Consider the following 23,809-nt stretch of genomic DNA (forward strand, 5'->3'; position numbering starts at 1 on the left):
ACGGTCAGGCAAAGCCCATACTTCCCCTCATTCCAAGCAACCCTCCGTACCTCCCCACTCCCTCGGTCAGGTGCCACGACTACAGTCACTTCTCTGGTGAGGGTCAGAATCACGTGGGAGCTCAGCTCACGGATGTCCAGGGTCAGCTGTTTGAGAAACCTCCAGATAAGGCTTTACTTTCCTCGAGTCCTTTGTGCACCTGTGCAAATCCTCAGGGTGGGGGGTCGGGTAACGCACCTACAATGAATGCTCATTTCCTCTGGTGCTTTAGAGCTTACAAAGTGCCTTCCTATCAATTAGCTCTTGGCTCATTGTAGCAATCGTGTGACATTTTATGGATGTGGCTCACCAATAAAATGATGTGACTTGCCCAAGGTCAGACAGCTAGTTAGAGCACAGCTGGGATCCGACCTTCACCCTTCTAACTCCTTGCATACCTACTAACCCAGCGGGTTTATCAGAGTGACCTTCTGGAACCTCAGCGCACCTCACCTACGGGGTGGGGAGTGGGGCCGCAGTGCGAGGTATGCAGCACCCACGGGGGGCCAGTCCTGCAGTAGCAATCACTGAATATATGGGGGTGGGCCCACAGATGCCCTGCCACTAGAGTTGGGGCTCCTGACTGGTCCCCTTTGCCAAGGTAAGGAGGGCTCTGGGTGGGAGGCCAGGACCCTAGTCTTCATTGGAGCCTCTTCAAGCCAGAGGAGCTGCAAATGGTACCAGGTACCCCCTGGCAGGATCACCCCAACCTGAGCTGGGCCTTGCTGTACGTTCTGTGGGTTTTCTTCAGGCTCTTCTCCCTTCAATCTTAGTCAATGAACGTCTTGTCTTCAAGGAACTTAGATGTGGTAGGTAGAGCCAACGAGGAGTCTAGTAAAAAGGAGAGCAAGGACACTCCCAAGAAGCAAAGCTGTGAGGAATGTGGGTACCAGCCTCGTCTGAGCTGTGTGCAATCTGGGGTGGGTCACCCCCCTCCCCCGTCGCAAGCCCCCAGGTCCCCATCTGCTAAGAGGCGGTCATCTCAAAGCACTTCCTGACTACAATCAGTGTGGAATTGCTGGCTGGCATTGGACCTCCAATTGTGAGGCATTTGGCTCCTGGGGGACAATTGAGCTTCCATGACTTGCTCTTCCAAGCCATGCTGTAGAGAAATGGTAAAAATGGAGCACCACAAAGCCCAGTATTTGGTGGAGACTGAACAGATTGCCCTCCAGACGGGGCTGTCCCAATTTACACCCTCACCACCAAGTATAGGAGAGGCCTGTTTCCCCACATTCCTGCTGCATCGGTTGGGGTTCTCTAGAGAAAGAGAACCAATAGGATACAGAGAAAGAGATTTATAGCAAGGTGTTATATGATTGTGGGGTCTAGCGAGTCCAAAATGCTGGCCGCAGGCAGGTTGGGCAAAAGTTGATGTTGCCATCTTGAGTCTGAAATCTGCAGGGCAGGTCAACTGTCTGGAAATTCAGGCAGGATTTCTGTTACAGTCTTGAAGCAGAATTCCTTCTTGGGGAAACCTCACTTTTTACTCTTAAGGCCTTCAACTGATTGGCTGAGGCCCACCCACACTACGGAGGGTAATAATCTCTCTAAAGCCAACTGATTGTAGATGTTAATCACATCCACAAGGATACCTTCACAGGAACATCTGGACTCACATTAGACCAAACAACCAGGCACCATGGCCTAGCCAAACTGATGTGTAAAATTAACCATCACACCTGCGATCGTTGATCTTAACCTACGATGTTGGCCATTTTGACCTTGAGAAACATTAAATAAAGCATTCTGAGGTTTCCTCCCAGATATCAACTATTGACTATAGCCAGGTAACAGCTGGTCATTCTTGTCTGCCCCGCCACCCCCACGCCATTCATCCCCTCCCCTCCCCTGCCCCGCTCTGTGCCTCAGGACACACACCCGTGAATCGGCCTCACCTGGGCTCCTTCACCTCTGGCTTAGCCAGTGAGAAGCACAAGAGACCAGAGGGCAGGACGAGAGGGAATTCCAGGCATATGTCCCTGCTCCTTGCTGCTTCTGGACCACACCTCTGCACTGGCTTCTTCCTCCAAGCTCCAGACCTCCTTGGGCTCCTAGGCAACCATTTCTTCCTCCTGCCTCTTCAGCCCCAGCCCCAGTGTCCCAGCTCCCTGGTTCCCTTAACCCTGCTCACACCTGTGAGTAGGCAGGACCTTCATTAAAGGCACTCCGCGTTGTTGCATTGATTCCCCCGCCCCATCCCTGCAGAGACCCTGACTGCTAACAACAGCAGTCCCAGCTGGGGACCCAGAAGAATGGACGGTGGGCAGGAAAAAAGCCAAAGGGTGGTGGCAAACACAGGCTCACAGGGCAGGGCCTCGGGACATACCTTCTCCTTGGAGAAGAGCCCGGCCTCAAGGGGCTTCAGGTGGAGCGAGGGAGGGAGGGTGAGTCACAAGCTACCTTAGCCCCCAACCCCAGCAGAGGTGGTGTCTGCCTCGGCCCTGTCTCCAGCTGTGTGTCGTGCCCAGGGAAAGTCCTGACTCTCCAGCAGGGAGAGGCAGGATGAGGTGACGCTGCACTCACGGCTCCCTCGTCACCTACATCACGGGCAGTGGGCACAGACCGCCACATCTCTCCTGGGCCTGCATGCCCATGTCTTTCCTGACCCCTTCCTGCCGGAACCTTCCTGTGGGAGGTGCCCCCTGTCTCCTGACCCCAGGGCTCTGAATCCCACCCCCTTCCTCTTCTCCCTGGAGAAACTATCCCCTCTCTCTCCCATTTCTCTTTCCTGCCTGGTTCCCATCAGGGTATTTAAATCTTTCCCACCTCAAAAACAAAATAACTAGCCTCTCGTACCCAGGGCTCTCTCCACCTCGCCCTATTTCTCCCTGTTTCTTCCATCAAGCTTCTCGCCAGAGTCCTCCTCCTCCTTGGCAATTCCCAACCTCACTGTCGCGATCAAGGCTATGCTGCAATCAGTGGCAAGGCGCGTGTTACTGACACCGGTGAACCACTCCCACCTCAGTTGGGCTTCCTTGTACACACATCCTCACTCTCACTCACTCGTGTTTTCCCACTCCCTTGCTCAGTGACGCAGCCAGCCTCTCCTGCCGGGGGGACTCCGGGGCTCCATGCACCTGCTATTCTGGTTAACTTTCTTTGCGGGTACTGCTGACACCCGTTCCCACTTCCCACTTCCTTCCTCTCTGCTGGGGGTCCCAGCTTAGATGTCTGTTCCTCTGAGAAGCTTTTCCTGGTGCCCACCCCCAGATTCGGGTAGGTCGTGCCCCATCGCAGGCCCCCTTAGCACCCTCCACTTTTCTGTTAGAGGATATGCCCCAGTAGGCCTTGCCCTACCTGTTTCCCTGCTCCACAAGCATCACAGACTGCACTTCCTGAGACAGGGACAGTGTCTGGTCTCCAGACTGTTTCTAGCCCCTAGCTTAACACACAGCACCAGTGGGTACTCAGTACATGCTCTGAATGGGCGAACGGGCAAATGGCCACTGACCTGTGTGTCGGGGTATAGGATTGCATGTAGTTCAGAAGCCCCAGAGGGCACTATGGGAAGTAGGACATTTAAAAAAAAAGATTTTATTTATTTATTCATGAAAGACACACAGAGAGAGGCAGCGACATAGGTAGAGGGAGAGGCAGGCTCCCTCCAGGAAGCCTGATGCAGCACCTTATCCCAGGATCCCGGGATCACAACCTGAGCCGAAGGCGCTCAACCACTGAGCCACCCAGGCGCTCAGGGAGGTATGACATTTTAACCAGCAGAGCTGTCCAGTGACAGGACGGCCACCGGACAAGGCCTGGGACTCCTGTCCTTGCATTGATTGGGCTAAGGCTGGCCAACTGAGGTTCCACGGGGATCACGGACCAAAGACCCAACAGCACTCTGAAACCAAGATTCAGCGTCTTCAACTGGCCTGGAACTGGGGCCCTCACCTGTGTGTAGGTCCCCGGCCATGGATGGGCACGTGTTGCAAGGATGATGCTCAAGCGGAGGTCACACGCCCCCATCACCGCAAGAGGGCGCGCCGGCCTTAGACTTGCCCTGAGCGAGCGGGCGGACCTGGCGGCTCACCTCGTCTAAGGTAGACCTGGAGAGTCTGGAAAAGGACGGAGGCAGGGATCTGCGGAAGGTGTGATCAGAGTGGCCAGACCCGGGCCCAATGCAGTCCCCAAGATCAACAAAGCTCACTGGAAGTCAGTTGTTATGCTGTTTTAGAATCAAATCCGTATCATTACTATTTTTCAGAATCTTCAAGTGCCAAGTGGGCTGTACATTTGTGTGTACTCCTCCCTCTAGAGGTGAGCGAAGGCTGGGTACCGGGTGGAGCGGGTGTGGGGGCTGGGGACTCGGCATTGGGATTATCAGGAGCAGGGAAGAGCTCAGGGTCCTGACTCCCTTGTCCTGGTTCCCAGAGCACCTCTCACTTTGTCACCCAACACTAACTCCCTCCACCCCCATTCTGCAATACTCCTCCTGGCAGCGGTGCCATCAGATTACCTCTGAGGTGTGATTTTAAAAGAGGCCTGTAAGTTCTTCTTGGCCTCTGCTTTTCCTTCCATCTGCTCTTTTGGGAAGCCTGAGCTGGGATCCATTCCACTCCCTGTGGTTGCCCCAAGGCAGGGAGCTGACCCCCACCCGTACCCCCACGCTCTGGGCCCTACAGCCCATCTGGCAGACAGAAGGAGCTAGAAGGGACTTGTTGTTTGGTGGCCTTCCAGGACGCCTCGCTCCCCACCCTTCTCCCAGCCCTGACAACTCAATCCAGCTGACATGACAGGAAATGTGAATGAGCAACAGGGCGCACGGCCAAAAAAGGCCACTTCTCTGCTGAGGCGGAGAGCAGGGCCAGGGGGGTTGGGGGGCTGGGAGGCCCCCACCTCCCTCCCCCAAGTGCCTTCTCTGAACGGGAGATAGTGCAATACCAATCCAGCATCCCCATCCCCCGTGCATCCCCAGTCCAGCAATGTGTCTGACAGGGGAGGCTAGACTCCTAGAGCCTTCTTCTGTCCTTTGAGGCAAAAGAAGCAGAGTGCATGCTCAAATAGAAATGGGGCCCAGGGTGCTAGTGACTTCCAAGAGGTGCAGCAAAGGGAATCCGATGTCACCCCAGGAAGACCAGGAGGACCTGGGGTAGAGTCAGAGTTGATCAGTTTGGGGAACTGCAGTCTCCTGGAGTGAGGTTTTGGCTACTCTCTGAAAAAGTCCTCCAGCTGTTGAGAAAGGGGAGGGGTAGGGAAGCAGGGTGTGCTGATTTGCATCAATTTGCATGTAATTTGCATATACCTCTTTTGATGTCCAAAGGCAATGAAATTTCCTGTCCTTGCTTCTTTTTCCCTTTCTTTCCTCTGTTCCTTTTTAACCTCCAGGCAACCTACTATCTCTCTTCTCTTCCCCACAGCTTCTCCTCTCCCAAGCCAAACAGACACATGGAATATGAGGCCCAGGGTGGGTGGCAACTTCTCCGGGATCTCCCATCTGCCCAGAACTCAAAAAGCTGGTTTCCTGGAGATTCTCTGAGTTCTGGGAAAGAGGCAGGGCTAAAGAGGTCCTATGCACCCCCACTCAGTTCACCTAATGGAGATGATCATCAAAAAGTCAGAGAGGGAAGGAATAGAGACATCCAGCTTTGCCCCGGGCCCCATATCTGCATGCCGCAAACCCACCCAACCTTGGAGGGTCCCGGAAGAGCATATGAAGGAGGAGTGAGAAGGGAAAGGTCTCTGTTCTTCTGTGACTTGTCTACTTGCCCTGTGACCTTGGGCAAGTCCCACCCCCTCTGCGGGCCTGGGTTCCTGGGACTGGGTTCCTCATAGGAAAGATAATCTAGATTCCTTCTGCCTAGAGGGACAGGATCACAGAAGAGAAGGGGAGGCACAGGTAGGGACACTGCAGGATTAAAAGCACCAGCTTTGGCGTCAGGCAGACTTGCTCTAAATCCCAACTCTGCCATCTACTAGCTGCATTAACCTCCCTGAACCTCATCTCTAAAAGAAGCCTCAGTATTGTGCCTTCCTTCTAAAGTTGTGCCGAGTAAATGAGAAGGTGCATGCCCAGCCTGTAGCACCTCTCTTGGCAGATAGGAAGCACTCAATATTTATTGAATAAATGAGCACAGGGATGCAGGTGAGGTAACGTCTGTCACCCTCGCCCCACCCCCACCCCCTCACCCTCCCATCCTCCCACCGCCTGTCTGGAATCCAAAGCTGTGCTTCCAACTGTGAACCTCCGAGGTCCCACCTCTGCCACAGTGGTTCGCCATCCCCCAAAGCTCCACTCCCGCCTCAAACCCAGGGCCCCAGAATCCTAGCCTGCTGGAGCTCCAAGGCCCTTGGAAACCATTAGTCATACGCCCTGGGCTTCCTGCCTGTCCCCCACCCCCCACTATCGCTTCTGGAAAACCAAAGCCCAGAGAAGAAAGGTAACTGCACATGGAAACAAGAAACAGCGGGTCCCAGATGTGGTGGTCAGAGAATCAGACCCTCGGTGTACGCAGCCACACAGATGCTATGCATATTGACATATGGAAATCGCAAGCACACAGGGGTATATAAACTATGTGCAGGCATTTTTCTAGCATGATGGTAGGCGGACTACAGTTGTAGATAAGAAAGGAGCCAGACTCTGAGTGGAGGAGGGAAGGGGAGGGAGGGAAGGAAGAGACAGGTTAGCAGTGTCCTGAAAGGGGTCCCTGGGCCCAGTAGGTCTCCAAGAAGCCTTTACTGATCTCTTCCCCCAGCCAAAGAATCAGGAAGGAAGTCCTCTTCCCTCTTGTTAAGAGTGGAAGAAGAAGATGTGACTGGGGAAGGGTGATTTGTATGAACCTGAGCATGTAGGTCCTCTTGAGCACTTCCTTTTCCTTCAGGGCCTCTGTGGCACCCACTGGAGCCCTCCCTGGAGCCTGTGTGTCCCAGCCCCCCCCCCCCCCCCGCAGGGTACTCGGCGCCCTGGAGGCAGCCAATCAGTTAAGACCAGGAGGTAGGAGAAGAAAAGTCCCCCAGAACCCGCCACAAGGGCTATGAAGCACATTGAAGTATTACGCTAATTTAATAAAAGATCAGATCACATCCAACTTCAGAAGGGAGGTGGCATTTAAACTGTGCAGAAGGAGTAGCGTGCAGTGCTTCAGAACAGGAGCCCTGATACTTACTGGCTGTGCAACACCGGCAAGTTCCACTCTCAAAGCCTCATTTTCCCCACCTGTTAAATGGAAACAATAAGAGTCCCATTTGCGAGTTGTTATGAGGACGAGACAAGATCAGAGCCTTTAAAGTGTTGGTTAGCACAGCGCCTGGCACCGAACGAGAGCTCAGTAATTGCTGGATGTTATAACAGGGATCACTGGGGTGGGCGGTGGGTAACATAGCAGATGGAAGGAACCCGGTGAACAAGGCAGGGAGGCAGAAAAGCTCAGGACCTGTTCTGTGAGCAGGAAACAGTCCTAGAGACTAAGAAGAAGGGAGAGGTAGGTTGGTAGGGACACCTGTCTGGAGAGGATGGCAAGGTCCTGGGCTCCTGTCAGCAACTGGCTTTCTGGGCTTACAGACAGGTGGTCCCTTTGCCTTGGCACCACTCCCTGGGACCTAATGAACGGAAGAGAAGAGTGGAGGGAGCTTAGATGATGAGACTACAATGGGTTCTACAAAGAGCACTGGAGCAGGAGTCCAGGGACCTGACTGAGCCAGGCTCTATCACTAGGGAATTGTGTGCCCTTGGCGAATCCTTTCCCAGCTCTGTCGATGAGGCAGGTGGCCGTCCCCCCAATCCCTGACACTGGCAAATAACTTTCACATCATCTTCTCATAGAACCTCAGAGCCACGTGGGACCTGGAGGACAGGCAGGGGGCAAGGTCTTCCCCAGGAAAATGGGGTAATGAGCTGGGCCCCGACTAACTCCCTGGATGTGGTGAGCGTGTATGGGACCTAGGTGAATTTTAGCCCGCTGCTAAATTGCACATAGATAGATGCCCGTTTTGGCGAGCCCCCCGCCTGTTCTGCAGACGAGTCAAATGGGTGCAGGAAGGCGAAGAGCCTTGAAGAGCCTTGTCTCTTGTCTCACAGCTGGAAAGCCGTTGAGAGATAGGATTCCAAGGCCAGAGTCTTTCCGGAACACCCCCACGGCTTTTCTAAACACTCTAGACTCCTTGCAGGGCTTACCCTCTGGGAGCCTGTCCAGACAGCAGCTCGCCCCGGCCGGATCATCCATCGCGGGTTCCTAACAAGGGCGAGCGGGCCCAGGCGTCTGGGTCGCTGCGGGCGCGGCAGGGAGGGGCTGCGGGCCGGGCGGGCGGACAGGTGTTGCGCAGGGTCGGGGACCCGCCGCAGCCGCAGCCCGCCCCCTCCCCAGGTCCCCAGCTCCGCGCATGCAAATCACGGGTTTGCATGGGCCCGGGGCCAGGCGCGGGGGCCCTGCCAGGGGGCGTGGCCGGCGGCCCCCGCCCCGCGCCGCGCCGCGTGCTCACCTGGGCGTGTGGCAATCCCGGCCGAGCCGAGCGCTGCCCGGGCGGGAGCAGCGGAGCGCGCGACAGCGGCGGCGGCTTCCACGGCGGCGGCGGGGGCGGAGGAGAGACCCTGGCTTCCCCGGGGGCCCGGCCGGGGCAGACGCGAGGGGCCTGGGGGGGCGCTGCCTTTGGCCCCGCCTGGGGCAGGATGGTCAATCTGGAACCCATGCACACAGGTGAGCGGCGGGCGGAGCGAGCGCTGACAGGTGTCAGCGGAGGGGCGAGGGGGCGAAGGAGGGACGCACCGTTGGGGGGGTCCATGTCTCCACGACCAGGAGATGGCAGTGTGGATAGCGGGTCCCCGGGGGCCGGCGTGGGGAGGCGGATGGGGGGGGGGTTGGGGGGGCTGGAGAAGAATGGAGGTGGGGACTCCCCGGCGCGGCGCGGGGTGGGAGGGTTTCTGAAGCCTCCAATCTGGAGCGGGCAGAGGAGTGGGACCGGGTCTGCGCAGCCCTGGAGTCGGGCTGAAGTTGCTCTGTTCACTGCTTGCAGAAGGGTGGCTCACTCACTCGCTCAGCCAGGGGTGTGGACCTGGGAGTGCATAAGTGAGGAAAATACTTGTACCCACATGTTACGTGTTTTGTGTCTCCGTCCTTTAATGTGAAGTGGAGGCAAAGTGGGCATTTGTAAGGTCTGGGGGGGGCTGGCAGTCACAGAGGCACACCCCAGGGCAGGTGCCATGCCACACATGTATGTATGGATTAGGGCTTGTGACAGCGTGTCCCCGTGTAGCAGAGGGGAGTCTACTGTCCTCTTGTGTGTGTGGGGTGGGGGAGGTGGAGCAGACCCCATGTGTGAAGGTGTGTCCACCCACAGGCTCTGTGGATACCGTGGGTGCTGGGGAAGCCGTGCTCTGGTGCGGGTCAGGAGCTCTGTGGGACCCCGAAGGAGGAGCCGCAGGCCCATGGCCCTGTGGGATAGGTGCTTCCAATATCTGTCTCAGAGGGGGTGGGGAGAAGTGCACTCTCCGTGTTCCACGTGCCATGGATTCAGATACCAAGCCCCCCTTTCCTCAGTGGAAGGAAGCTAGGAGATGGAAATGTTCTCCCAGGAGTCAGTATCCCCTATGTGAATGGTAGGTGGGCATGATGTGAACCGATTCCCCTCCATTCACCCTGGTGGTCCTTCCTTTGGCAGAAGGGCTGGGGCAGGGGCTACTAATCCTGAATGGTCATGCTTGGTGTTAGAGTGGGCCTTCTTCTTCTTCTTCTTTTTTTTTTTTAAGATTTTATTTATTCATGAGAGACACAGAGAGAGAGAGAGAGAGAGGCAAAGACACAGGCAGAGGGAGAAGCAGGCTCCCCACAGTGAGCCTGATGTGGGACTTGATCCCAGGACCCCGGGATCACGACCTAAGCCAAAGGTAGACACTCAACCACTGAACCACCCAGGTGCCCTAGGGTGGGCCTTCTCAGAGGTCCAAGGGTTTGAGTGGAGAACAGACTCAAGGTAGAAGGCTAAAACTGATTTGGCCACTTCAAACCAGCAATGTGCCTCTCAGAGAGGGAGGGCAGCACCACGTGACTTTTATTTAGGATTGCAGGGCTGTTGGTGGGAATTCCGTACCTGCTCTCCTTTCTGGAGGAGTAGGGAGGAAGAGTGAGGAGAGGCAGTTTTCCTGACCGACCCCAAGGAGCAGAGCAGTCTAGAGGCTTTGGCTTTTCCTGGGACCCACTCATCCTGAAAACAGACAACAGCAGGTGCGTGGAGAGACCCAGGGTCCACCATTCCCTGACAGGATCCTGGCAGGGTTGAATGAAGTCAGGCTACCACAGAGATGTTGACTCTGTTTGGATCCCCAGGTGCTAGGATGTGCCAGGAAGGGCCAGGTGAGGCCAAAGGAAGCATCCAACTGGGTGTCATCCAATATCTGGAGAAAGTGTTTCCAGACCCTGTGGCACCACTATGGAGCTGGGCATTCCTGGGGGCAGTTTCCCTGCTCTCCCCACTTCACTTCCCATCAAGAATCCCTAGGCAGGAATGGGAACAAGGCCTCAGAAAGGTGGGCCTCAGTGGGAAGTTCTTTAGTGACAAGATCAGAGACTTCCTAGGGGTTTTCCACTCCATTGTCTACGCAGGCTGCTGCTCTGGGGGAGGTGGGAGGAGGTGGGACAGCTGGGACCCAGCAGGGAAATGCCTAAGGGGCTAAGAGCATCTGGCAGAGAGGAGGGCAGGGAGAGGGCCAAGCCCCCCTTACCCTGGCCTTGGAGGAAGCTCCAGGCTGACACCTCCCTCACCGTCTCTCCCTCCGGGAGGCAGGGGTTCCAAATGTGAAAGGGGAGATTGAGCTAAACCCAAGGTAGGGTTCCCATCCGCCTGGGGTAGGTTACCTGACTCACTTGTCTACATTTCCCTCCCCAGCCCACTTCTTCAGTATGCCTGCACCCTCACCACCCTGTGAGCTCTCTCAGGCTCAGCCTCAGTGGTGTCTGGTTCCCCTTTAGTGGCATCTCAAAGGGACCTCTCAGCTTGGGACTTTCTGTGGATCCCTCTCCATTTTAGGGCTCTCCTTGCTGAGTCTTCTCGGGCTTTTCAATATGAGGTCATCGTGTGGGGTCTTTCAGTGTGGGCCCGGCCATGGGTCTGTGAGGGAGGGTCCCTCTCTAGGGTCTCAGTCCAGGATCCTCTTGGTGGAAATTTGGTCTCTTTGGGGTCTTATCCCCAGCCCCCAGCCCACAATAATTCTCCTCTTTCTTCACAAACAGCACTTTCCCCATGAATTTCCAGTCCTGGGCCCTTGGGGGACTCCTCCTCAATTGATTTACTAGAACAGTTTGAGTGGGGGAAAGAGGGAGCACACTTTGTGTGCTCTTGCACTGGGTCCCACACTCAGGTCCACAAGTCCTGTGGCCCCCAAGTCGGCCCATCTTTCCACACGATGACCCGGGTGCAAGCCATGATTCAGGTTGGCCTGGGGTCTCTGCACTTTGTACCTTATAGAGCATCTCTCTCCAGGAGCGTGAACACCTGGGCAGGTATGAGGTCACCAGACACGGGGGCACCCCAGCCAAGGAGGGGGAGGCTCCTGCTCCCAGATCAAAAATAGACAGAGGACTAGACCAGAGTCTGACAGACAGCTGGAGAGGGAGCGAAGAAACAGGAAAACACTGGGAATCTGGCCCCAGGGGGACACCTGGTTGGCCCCAGGGCATCTCTTTTTCTGTCTTTTTGCTCACAGTGAGCTGTTGCCTATCAAGGTTGGGATCAAGTCTCACAGATTGATACCAGCTACAGCTCTGGAATACTGTTGGGGTTTGGAAGGTCTCGTGGTGAGAGGGAGTGGCTTCCTCTCGAAGAAGTGACAGAAATCTGTCTCAGGAGAGAATTGGAGCCATGACTGGCTCAGACAGAGGACCAGTGGGCCCCTTGGTTTCCTTCTGGTAGAAGTGCCCCCACTGGCGATCATGGGAGGAAGAAGTCTGGAAAGAGCTGCATTCCCTTCAGAGAAATGGAGCCGGGCAGTAGGAGAGAGAAGGGGAGGCTCTCTGCCTCCCCAGTGTAGCCTGGACCTGAGGTTCCAGTACACTGTGGACACAGCCTGCGGCCTGAGGAAGATGCCGCCCCTTGGACTTTGCTCCTCAGGCTCCCACACACATCCTGGTTCATGGATGTATGAAGAGGGGCTGCTCATGGGTCATGCCAAGGCACAGGAAGGGCTAGGCCAGCAGCCAATGTCTTGCCCCAGCTTCAGAACATGATGGTGCTGGTGCCAGATGAGGGTCGGCGTCTGGGATCTGGAATCTTACACTGAGCAGTGGAGCCTCCCCAGGGAAGGGAGTGATGGCAAGGAGCCCACTCAGTCACCTGCCTGCCTGCCTGCACAGATAAGAACAGCCGAGAAGACTAGCCCCACCCCACACCTCCCTCCCTCAGCCCCAGCAAGTGCTGTCGGACAGGCAAAGGGCTATGGCGTCTTGGGGAGTTTCGGTGTTGGCCCATTTTTAGGCTGAGACCCAAGAGTTCGTCCCACCCATCAGCCTCAGCCTCCTACCCACTAGAACTGGTTCTCAGTATCTTAGCATCCTGTGGGACTGACCAGGAGCTTCTACAGATCATCGCAGCCTGCCCCTCCATCAGGCTCCAATCCCTGTCCGATCCTAAAGCATTACCATGTCGCTCCCATAATGGGTGTATCAAAGGAGAAGATGTCCTGGCAGAGTGTGGGCCTTTGCCACCTTCAAAAGTCATTTTTAGACATGATTAGGAGGACCTTTTAAGCTAATTCAAAGGCTGAGTGAGAGATGGCTTTTGGCCACGTTTAAAGGCATGCAGGGAAAGGGTGTCAGAAGGGAGTCTGGGTTACAGGCATGAAATTGTGGTTTAGCTAAACAGTTACCCTTCTTAAATGTCAGGAATTGGAAATAAGTTGATTTGAGAATCTGGTCATCGTCCCAGCCTTACTGCTTCTTAAACCCGTACCGTCCCCATGAGCTCTTTCCCTGTGAAGTCAGAATTTGGAGGATGTCTATGGCTTCCCAGGGAAAGGACAAATCAGATAGTGCTGAGACAGAAAACCAAAGCTTGCTTGCTTGCTTGCTTGCTTTTTCTTAAAGATTTTAAAAAATCTTTAGGGATTTTTAAATCTCTGTGTCAGAGAGGCAGAGACACAGGTAGAAGGAGAAGCAGGCGGGGAGCCTGATGCGGGACTCGATCCCAGGACCCCAGGATCACACCCTGAGCCGAAGGCAGACACTCAAACACTGAGCCACGCGGGTGTCCCCAAAGCTATTTCTTATTACAGGAGAAGGGGACTAACAGAGAAGCCTAAGTTATCTGTTTAGCTCATTCTTTTATTTCAAGCTTACTTTGTGCCAGGAACTGTGCCAGGCAGTTTTCTTTCATATTTTGTTGGCTGCTTAAAGAACTCTGGGAAGTATCATTATTCCCTTTTTTAGTTGAGAAAACAGGTTCAAATACGTGGCCAAGGTCCCCCCCGCTAGTTAGCCATGGCGCTGGGATTAAATCCAGGTCTGTTGGCCACCCAAACCGATGCTCTGGAATTCTGGGTGCTACTGAGGCAGTGTAAAAACCTGAGGGGCCAGTCTCTGACTTTTTCCTCAGCACCGTTGAGGAATCCCTGTGGGGGAAGCATGAGCTGAGCAGATCTGTTCGGCAGTGCCCAGCCCCGGGGCAGTAGGAAGCAAAGCCCATTTCTTTATGGGAGCAGAAGGTGAGCAGTAGCTGAACCCTTTGCAGATGCGTCCAGGTGACCCACGCTAGCTCTGCATATTCACGCATGACTACTCTACAGTTTCGAACTACAGCAGGAAGGACTTAGGTTAGGTTCAAGGAGAACCTTCGTAAATGTAGTGCAGTGAGGCAGGTCGTGGGGTGTGGTTGCAAGATCTCCCCTAGAGGTCGGCTGACTGTGCGGGACAGTGCGGATGTCTGGAGGGCGCTGCATGGAGCTCCGAGGATTTACCTGGGAGTCGTCACTTTGGTGGGTCTCCAAAATATTCCTCAAGTCACAGCGACTCCCAAAAGTGCTTTTATTCCATCCTCTGCTTCTGGGGTGTTCTAAGGGCTGGAGAGCCTCTGTCTTGCTTGGCGGGGCTGTCGCCCCTCCTGCGCTGCAGTGACACCACACTCCCAGGGGCCACGATTTCAATCTCTGCCAGAGCCACCCACGTCATTGTTCTAAGATAAATAAATAAAAATTAAAAAGTAGGTTTCTCCCCGCTTTTCCTGGGGCGGAGGTCCACCCTTTCCCCTCACCCCGATCATCTCCAGACCTCAGGCGTCCAGACTGCCAACTGCCTGATTACCTGATGCAAATTAGGACTGCATGCTTAGCAGGGATTGGCTGGGGAGCCGGGTATGCAAATTGCCTCACCAAGACTTTATCTGGTTTGAAAGAGTTAAAGTGCTGCCCCAGAGAAGAGGGTGGGGGTAGTGGTAGGGGGGGTCAACACGATTTGAATAAAATATTCTTCTGTCTTTAACGGCTTCAGTATTTGGGTGGTTTAATAAGGAGAGGAGCTGAGAGAGGGAGTTAGTTCAAAGTTGCCTCTTTGCTTCTCTCTGCTGATCCTGGAGAAGACTTGGAGGGGGGGGGGCTCTTAGGTGGTGGCAGCTGTCTGTTATGGGTAAATGTTTAATTTATTGAAATGAAGCAGGGCAGAGAGGCCGGACCAGCAGCCCTAGGGGGCTGAGACCGGGCCTGGTGTAGGTATTCTCTGTCTGCGGGGGCACTGACCCGCCCACCATCCCTTGCTCCCAGAGCACTTTGAAGGAGTAGGAAAGAAGGTAAGGCTTCCCAGAGGAGAAGGGATCTCCGGAGGGCCACGCTGGAGCTAGGATTTGGTCCCCAGACAGTGGGCTGACCTCTGAGAACCAGACAGAGAACAGGGGCAGGAACTGGGCAAGAAAGGTGAGAAGGGGAAGCCTGGGTTCAGGGGTACTCTCACCTCCCAGGGTAGGGTTATTACAGGGAGGGGAGGTGGGGGGGTGGGAAGACATAGTTCTTATACTACTTGAAAAAAATAAAATAAATCCCCCAAATCCCAGAGGCAATGAGGATTGGAAATGGGAAGCATTCTTCCCCACCCCCCACCTCACCCTGTACCCCTCCCCTTGTTAAATTTTTACCAACTGAACCTGGTGATGGAAGGAAGTGACAATGAATGATGCAAAAGGCGAGAGATCCCACAGTAGCAGCAGAGAAGAGGGGAAAGAAAGGGCCAGGGAAAGGAGGTGCGCCTGGGAGGAGGGGATTTGTGCCCCAAGCTTATGAATATTCTAATGGTTGTATGTTCAGGAATCAGGAATTTGAAAGTCTGATGGTTGTTGTAATTACACATTCATCTTTGCTGTTTAGTTAAAGCCACATATGTCATAGCAAGAAAAATTGTGACCTGTTATTAAAATCAGTTGTGTTTTCCCTGCAGATATCAAGATGAGTGGGGATGTAGCAGATTCCACGGATGCTCGCAGTGCCCTCAGCCAGGTGGAGACAGGTAAGGGTCTTCTCTTCTGGGAAATGAAACAAGAAAAGCACGGGTGGGAGCAAGTTGTTGCAAATGATCATAGAACAATGCGGTGTTTTTTGTTTTGTTTTTTTTTCTCTCTCAGTCTTTGAGCCAAACAGACCTCAAAGCTGGGTCTTAGGAAATGAAGGATTTCCCTTAGGCTATGACCCTGGAGGCTTCGAACTATAGATATCCATCTAGAGGGGGACAAAGTCTCTGGAACTAGGCTTGGAAAGGGCCAGCCAGATCCTTACAAACAAAATGGAAACACAAAAATTAGGGAGGAGGTCCACTTCTTGATGGGCCATGGGCCGTTCCAATATCCATGGAAGCAGCAGGCTGTGGTCCCAGTTCCTGCTCAGGACAGAAAGTACAATGTGTCTTCAGTAGATGGGGACCAAGGCCTTTTAACCCCAGATTTCTCAACAGGCCTTACTCAAGGAACTAGCCAAAGAAGCCCGTGCGCAAGTGTTCCTCTTCCAAATTACATGCATGTGGGTGGTAAATAGACCAGAAAGAAAGGCTTGGTGCCTGGAAGATGACTTTGCTTTGTGAAGAAGAGAAAGAGGTCAGGAAAGAATTGAGAAGAAAGTTTCATAGCTCTCTGCTTTCAACTCCACAGTCCAAGCTTTGCTTTGAAAGCTCCATATAATTAAAAAGAACTTAAAGAAACATGAGTATAAATTGTAACACCACCAAATAACTTTAATAGCCTTCCAACAAGACCTCAATTAGTCTTTCATCTGGATCATTAGAGACATAGAAATTAGAAGTGGAAGAGAATCAATGTCCCCCAGAGCTAAACTCTTTTCCCAAGTCTTCAGGTGCAGTCTAACCCCATTCTTGAAGCTTGGATCAGGGACAAGATAATTGGGGGTCTTGTTGAGGGCACCTGCAGGATACACTTGCCATAAACTTTCCTGCCCCTCAATTTAATATTGAAACAGCGCCTACTGCACAGGTAGCAATAGACATTAGAGGTGTAGGTTCTATATTTTTCTTTGTGAGTAGGAATAGCTGGGCCAGGAGAGTGTGGGCCAGTTGCACTCACTTTTCAATTGATTTAATTGCTGAGTATGTTTTACTGAGGGTCTGTGGAGGGAGGCACTTGTTCTCTCCAGTTGAGAAGAAAATTTCCTTCAACCTGAAGAACAGGAGCAAGGCTTTAAAATCAGTTCAGTTGGGAGCACCTGGGTGGCTCAGTCGGTTATGCATCCAACCCTTGATTTCAGGTCAAGTCACGATCTCAGGTTTGTGGGATCAAGCCCTGTGTCTCGTTCCATGCTCAGTGAGGGGTCGGCTTGGAATTCTCTGTCTCCTTCTGCCCCTTCCCCTGTTCACTAGTGCTCATTCTCTCTCTCTTTCAAAATAAATAAATAACATCTTTAATGAAATAAAATCAAATCAGTTCAGCTGGATAGGGACAATCTCAGCTCTGACACTCTTCCCTGGGAAAAAAAAAATCAAGACTCCAAAAGCCACTCTCAGGAGAAGCTGCGTTGCCCTCTTCTGATAGCAGGCTGGCTGGAGCCAACTCTGTTGGTATGTGGCCCCAGGTATGAGGGCACAGCTAAGAGAGTGTCCGTGTATGAAGGAGACCACACTTAGCAGGCTAGCACTGGTGTTCTGTTACTAGTGAAGCAACCCAAGTCCAGGTAACAGTGTTGGGAACTATGTGGAACCCTAAAAGGGGGGCCAGGAGCGAGAGTGTTCAGATCCTGGGTGGGGGTGAGGAAGACGAAAGTGTTGGAGATAATCTGAGCACATTCTGGCCTCCCTTCTGGAACCATGGGAGCTGTGTACAGATGAAGTTGAAGGAGAAAGAAGGAGAAAGAATCCAGACACAAGCTGGGTCTTTGGGAATCTGAGTGCCATCCCAGGGTTCTCCTGGGATTATAGCAGCCACTTTGCCTCTTTAGGAGGAAGGAACAGGTGATCTTCAAAGGGTATGGATGTAGAGTCAAACAGACCTGGGAGCTTAGGTGCTCACCAACTGATACGATCTGATAAGTTAGCTTAGCCTGGTCTCTGCTATAGAGGGGGGGGGGGCAATTAATATCCGTCTTAGCGGGTTGGGAGTTCCCTGAGATGATGTTTAAAGCCTATTCACGGTGCTTGACACATGGCAGCTGTGATCATCATTACGTCTGGTAGCATCATCAAGATCCTATGATTCTGTAGTTTACAGAAAGAGCATCACTGCTAAGCACTTTGGGGTGCCAGGTAGCTGGGATGTCCTTCTCCCTGTCACTCAGGCCAAGTGGGTCAGCCCCGGAGGCTGGTTGTTCTCATTGCACATTCAAGAAAGGATTCTGTGTGGGTCTTCTTCAGCTCCAAGGAGACCACGAAGTCTGTGCTGTCTGCAAGTTCTCCACCCCTAGATTCTTCCCTTCTAGGGACTCAGCGCCGTGGCCGTGGCCGGTAGCATCCATACTTAGGTGATCATCAAATTACTGTATGTTTTTAAGGGCAAGAAAAAAGAGGTAGCTAATTAAAGTAACCAAACTTCCTGGAAAGTCATTGTGACTCATTTTTTTTACAGAGAAAAGCTTATTATGAGTCACAATGGTTACCAACTTGGTTAAATGGCTTCCTTTGGATTTTTAAAAGGCAGATTCCCCCTTCCAAGCAGTGCATGAATTAGGGGGTGGTTTGTCTCTGAGTTTTAAAGGAACTACAAACAAAGGTGACCTAGAAACCCCCAGCTCCCTGAGAGCACCTTCTGTATTGTGTGAAATCCCCAAAGGGCACAAGGGTTGGGAGTGGGAAAGAGAAGTTATTTCCCCATCCACACAGGCTAGGACTGCAGAGGAGAGCATTCTCAGGTCCAGACACAGACCTCCTAGCTGGCAGAGACCTGGCAGGCAGCTCTTTCATTCTTCACTTTCCTCCTGCTTATAGGGAGCCAAGGCATGGACAAAGATAAACTAACTGCCCACAACCTCAGACTGCCTTTGTGGCAGCACAAGAGACCAGAAAATCTCCCAATCCCCTGTCCAGTCCTCTTCCCAGCCCTCCTCCCCACCCCCCAGAGGACTGGAGCCAAGTTTCTAGATTTCTGAATCATCAGCTTTCCTATCCTTTTATTTCCCTGGTTGTTATTTTTCCTCTATTCTTGAAGCTGACAGCACCTTCTTTTCCTATTCTCAGTTGAGTGGTTCATAAGAGTATACAGGCTTGCCCACATTTCAAAAGCCCCCGGGGTCTGTAACTGACCACCCCCAAGCACCCACACTGCTAACCCTATGACTTTTGACCACACTAGTCGCAGAGTAGCCTCAAACACAGGGGAGGACAAATATGCTGGACGTGGCGGAGGGGGTTGGGGGAGAGAAAGTCCAGCCACATTCACAGAGCCTCTTCCCCATACCTGGGCACGTGCATGTGTGCCTCGGAGTTCACGTGCATCATCTCGTTCCATTCTTACCACCCCCATTTTTATCGATGAAGAAATGGTGGCTAAAGAATGAAACATGGGCTTGCCCAGGATTGTACAGCTTTTAACCAGGAATCAAACTCGGGCCTGAGTCCATTAGATTCTTATCTTGGCTCTGCCATTAACTCCCTGCAGATTATGGGGCAAGTCGCTCCCCACTGGGACCTTTCTGTTCCTCCCATAAAGGAAGGATTTGGGCTGGATGATCTCTCGGAGCTGAATCTTGCAAACAGGGTACATGTATTGCTTTTCCAAATTCTCTGCCATCACTTGCCACTTCCTGCATTTGCATAAAGGCTTCCTCAGAGCTGAGCCCTCCCTAGTCCCTTCTTTCCAGTCGCCCTCTCCACACCCTCCTCTTGGACATCTCTAGCCTCTTTGCTCCATTTACTCCCAATCCTCCTCCCCGACCCAGCTGGTAGTCCCATACCCAACATCTGCCGAGCATGTTTGTATCAAACCCTAGGCTCAGAAAGATGAAGAAACAGCCCCTGTCCTCAAGGGGCTTTGCTTCTCTCACAGGAATTCATGGCAGAAGGGATGATGGTGCCAACTCGTGTCTAAAAGAGCACACTCAAACACTTAGTGCATTTGGCTTTTCCAACAATTCTGTGCGGTAGATGTCATCATTCCACTTTGAAGATGAGGGATTTGAGGCTGCTTTTCCCAAGATTCCCATGCCTAGCAAATGACAGAATTAAATATAGGTTTTTCTAGTGACTTTCTACCCAAATATGGTGGTGGGAAGACTGAGGACCAACACAGGAACCAGGGACAGAGGACACAGGAAACTGCTAGCATCAGGAGGGATGCCAAGATTATGGAGGGTGACACCGGCCAAAGGGACTGGGGGGAAGCCAAGCCCCTGCCTTTTCAAAATCCAAGAGGCAGAAGTCCTGTCTGGAGCTGAAACATGCTTGCTGGGGAAGAGTGGGAACTCTAGTGAACTGGGGAAGGTGAAAATCTAGGGAGAGGATTTTCTCCTTCCCTTCTCTTATCCTGGGCCAGCCTTACCAATGCCCCAGTCTTTCCTTCCGCCACCACCCAACCCTTTGACGGGGCACTGGGGTGGGGTTGCGAACCCAGATGGTAGTGGAGCAAATTCCTTGGCACCCTTGCCCTGCTCAGAGATGTGGGATGAAAGAATTCTGTTGGGGAAGCCAGGGGAGGACAGAGAGCTAGAGATGGAGGAAGAACTGAGCTTTGTCAGTTGTCCATTCTTGCCGCCCTTCTCCACCATCAGTTGTCCTGTCTGTGAGGTGGAATGACTTAACATCTGCCCCACCTTCCAGAAAGACCGCCGAGGCATCTTAGCTGTTTGGGGACCCTTTTGCACTTTCCCCTGAGAACTTCCAATATGGTTCTGGGAAGGAATGATGTGATCATGCAGAGGAGCGCAGAGAGGCTAGTGACTTTCATAAGGTCCCACAAGAAGAATGAGTAACTGACCCAAGACTAGGAAGTCCTTCTCAACTAACTCCTTGCTCACCATCTCCACCCTCCTGAGTCCCGAGGTTTCCATCCTACTGAAGCTGAGGATAAAGAAATTATGTCTCATCACAACCAAGAAGTGAGGTTCTAGGCAGAAATAGGCAGAAGCCTTTGAGAGATGTGTATGGCTTTCAGACCAAATATTTATGGGATAAAACTATTCTTTCAATGACCGAGAGGACAGCAGACATCTAGGAAGTACTTGGCAGGCAGGGGGTGAAGAAGAGTCTCCCATTGCTAGCCCTTTTTAAATGAGGTACACGTACACACACACACGCCCGCCCTTTTCATGATTAAATGACAGAGTGGGTATGAACGTGCTTCACAAAGTGTGCACCACTGTACTAATACAATCCATCATTAGGTGGATAATTATCAGAAACATTCAGGAGACAAGACAAAGCTCTGTCACTGAGCGATGTGGGACAAGTCTACTTGTGCCCTAGACTTGGGTCTCCTCATTGTGATAGGGGGAAGAGGGTTCTGGAAGAGTGAAAGGAATGGACTGGACTGGTGGTCTCTAGGATTTGCACCGGGTGACTTCGTCCTGCACCTCCAAGTTACCTGCTCTGCCCCTTACTTCTCCTGAAGAGAGAAAGGAAGCCACAGCCCTTTCAAGTATTCAGGGGGCACTGATATGAATTCTTGGGGATGTCGGGATTCTTTTTTTTTTTTTTTTTTATGTCAGGATTCTTGTCCATGACTCTCTTTCTTTGGAGACATTTCAAAACGATCCCCGGAGAATGAAGGAACCTCCTGGTCTTAGGGATGTTTCCCTTAAGCAAAGCTAACCCCACAATTTCTTTTGGGCACCTATTCTTGTAGGCTACAGTCCCCAGTGCCTAGACGTCTTTTCTCATTTCTTGCCTGAGACCCCCATGCTGCAGCCTCAGCCTGTTACCTCTTATTATGGTCTTCTAACCCAGAGTGTTTCCCATTTTTGTGACAGGGAGATTAGAAGGTACTAATGCACTACCCAGGCTTCATCCCATGGCTCTGTGTGCCAGAAACCTCGGGAGAGCGGCCTATGGTGCCAGGAATCGCCTGTCTGCCTCTAGCAATCAGAGCACCCTAGCAAACAAAACAGCTACAGGAACTGCTCTCACCCGTACCAGCCTCACTCACCACTCACAGACTCTTGCTCATCCCTGATTCCCAAACCCAGGCCCCAGGGGCAAACAGGGCAGGATTGTGCTGCCTAGATGAGCCATGGGTGACCAGGCCAGTCCTGCCTGGCACTGGCCCTTCTAACTTTTGTAGGTCTCTTGAAGGAAGTGACTCCCCACCACACTTGCCTCCATCTTTGAGCCCCCAAGAAGAACATGGACCTCCTTTCTCTTCAGCCTGAAAGGGGACCGAGAGAGGGAGCCCAGTGTGGGGCATCCATGTGCTGTCTTTTACTGTCCGCATGGTCTCATCGGTGGGCATCGCTTAGGGTGCTCCCTCTCAAATAATCTGGGGTGCGGGACCAGTTGTTTCCCTTCCAGCCTGTCACAGACCAGCACGCAGTCCTAACCACGTAGGACTGCAGATCGTACCCACCACACACGCTCCACAGGGCCCAGGCTAGTCTACACCTGCCTTCCACAGGGAGAGCCCACTCATCACATGCTTGGGGCACTATGAACATTTCTAAATTCTCTGTGTTTGTATGATCCGGTCTCAGACTTTAGCAAACAGTTCACAGGGCAGCCCTGACTGTTGGAGCATACTTTGGGGTGCCCTGCCTTAGAGGAGTTCACACCGTGTGTCAGACCACTGCTGTCCTTTGGCAGGCCATGGGCGATGGATACATCTGACCTTGGGTATATCTTAAGATCTTCGCATTCCTCCCCTCCCACTGTGGGTATCTTGGGTGTGATGCTGGAAAGATCCAGCAGGAGAGGTAGGTCCCGGGCTGTCCTCTGCTGGCAGGGGTACATGCCCCCCCCACTCCCCCCCCACACACACACACAGTGGGAGACTCAGACCACTGCCTGTTCCTGGGCCTCAGCCCTTCATTAAAGGATCCGAGATTTACAGCCCACCCCCACCCTCCCAGGTGTGAGTAAACGCTTTTGCTCTCTTGGGTCTACCCTCTTCCTCAAGAAACAATTAGGGCAAAGAACACCTGGTGTGGAAAAGTGCTGACCAAGTGGAAAAAGAATTTAAAGAGAAATGAGCTACCAAATTAGGTTGCGTTTTAGGGGCTTGAAGAGCAGCCCAAGTCCAGGCAACTGAGATGCGGCCCCACCCTGCCCCCTCCCGCCCCCGCCCCCAGCACACAGACAGACCCACTGACGCACTTGCACTCCCAGCATCTCCACCTTCAAGCCCTCCTGTCCATGGGTTGCACCCCCTGGCAGTCTTCCCTTCTGGCAGAGGCTGCTCTCTCAAAGGCAGGCGGGGGATCCTTGAGGGGTGTGAACCTACTGGGGGGCGTCCCGGGGGATCAGCAGTATCTCAGGCCAGCATTTGCTAAGGTGTCCCCTCTATTGAAACCACCTCCCCTGGGAAGGGCTTTGCCTGGGATCACCCATCCTTGGGAAGAGTGGCTGAGAGGGAGAGGCGGCTTTGGGAGGAGAAGAAGGGGGAGCAGAGCTAAGTGTCCTTAAAAGGGAAATGGCATGAGGTCATCCCAGCTAGGGCTGGCCCACCCTCCCTGGAGTCCAGGGGTCTGGCTGGGCAGGGCAGAGAATGAGCAGAGCCCTCATTTCACTTCTAGGGACCTCAGTCAGTGACATTTCTGTCCCCTCCTGCCGCCTCCATGGGCTGGTGCTCATTGGGGAGGGGGCACTTCTGGGGTAGCAGGAGGGCCCTGGGAGGCCAGGCCTTTGTGCCAAGCCAGGAGCATGGGAAACTGAGCTACTGGCATCTCCCAAAAAGCACCAGTGCTGTTGACTCAAAAAATAATAGGTGTTAATTTGCATGGCATTTTACATACAGGTTCCATGCTGGGCTTTTCATCTCCTACCACGTATGGTGGAAGCCCCCTAGATCTCCCCCCTCCGCCACCTCCTTTGGGGGCCTTTCTGTGTCCTCCAGACTCCGGAACTTCCCCACCACCACCACCTAGCCCATCCTTGGATTGGCCCAGGCCAGGGAAAACAAAAAAAACAAAAAACAAAAGACAGTGGTCAGCCTGGCTTGGGTAGGCTTGGTCCAGATTTGCTGGAGACAAGCCGGCAGGTGGGCTGGCAGGTCTGGACCCCGCAGGGCACCTTGGCTAGGGGTGCCCCGCCTGCCTGCTCTGGGCTGTGGTGAGGCCCCCTGGCAGGGGGCTTGCCCACCCCACCCCCCTACCTGCTCGGGCTGGGAGAGGAACAAAAAAATCTAAGTCAGAGAGCCCAGAGAGGTGCCGAAAGGAGAGGAAACCCAGTGGTTGCTATGACGATGGGGTCTTGGCGCCCGATTTGCATAGGGCGATGATTTCCAT

At 53.2% G+C, this 23,809-nt stretch overlaps 1 protein-coding gene and 1 long non-coding RNA gene across 6 annotated transcripts in view; one reads left to right on the top strand and one right to left on the bottom strand.

The window, feature by feature from the left end:
• Positions 1-3,634: 3,634 nt before the first annotated feature.
• Positions 3,635-8,507, bottom strand: LOC129497205 (uncharacterized). Of its 3 annotated transcripts, XR_008661901.1 has the most exons (4): positions 8,156-8,454; positions 7,482-7,581; positions 7,149-7,198; positions 3,635-5,211 (listed from the first exon to the last, which is right to left on the bottom strand). It is a non-coding gene; the product is annotated as an uncharacterized LOC129497205 (long non-coding RNA). The 3 variants fall into 3 exon arrangements; XR_008661902.1 differs by lacking the exons at positions 3,635-5,211; positions 7,482-7,581 and adding an exon at positions 8,461-8,507 and having other exon boundaries at positions 7,018-7,198; positions 8,156-8,270; XR_008661903.1 differs by lacking the exon at positions 3,635-5,211 and having other exon boundaries at positions 7,018-7,198.
• A 66-nt stretch (positions 8,508-8,573) lies between these two features.
• POU2F3 (POU class 2 homeobox 3) overlaps positions 8,574-23,809 on the top strand; it is a 76,349-nt gene continuing 61,113 nt past the window's right edge. The window contains exons 1-2 of one of the 3 annotated variants that reach the window (XM_055305879.1): positions 8,574-8,675; positions 15,387-15,455. In XM_055305879.1, the coding sequence (XP_055161854.1) occupies positions 8,648-8,675; positions 15,387-15,455 (97 nt within the window). In that variant the 5' untranslated portion in view covers positions 8,574-8,647. Of the gene's footprint in view, positions 8,676-10,178; positions 10,200-14,666; positions 14,746-15,386; positions 15,456-23,809 lie in introns of those variants that run through there. The other 2 variants (XM_055305881.1, XM_055305880.1) reach the window with 2 other exon arrangements.

This window comes from Nyctereutes procyonoides, unplaced genomic scaffold, assembly GCF_905146905.1.
Source record: "Nyctereutes procyonoides isolate TBG_1078 unplaced genomic scaffold, NYPRO_anot_genome, whole genome shotgun sequence".
In the NCBI taxonomy this organism is placed as follows: Eukaryota; Metazoa; Chordata; class Mammalia; order Carnivora; family Canidae; genus Nyctereutes; species Nyctereutes procyonoides.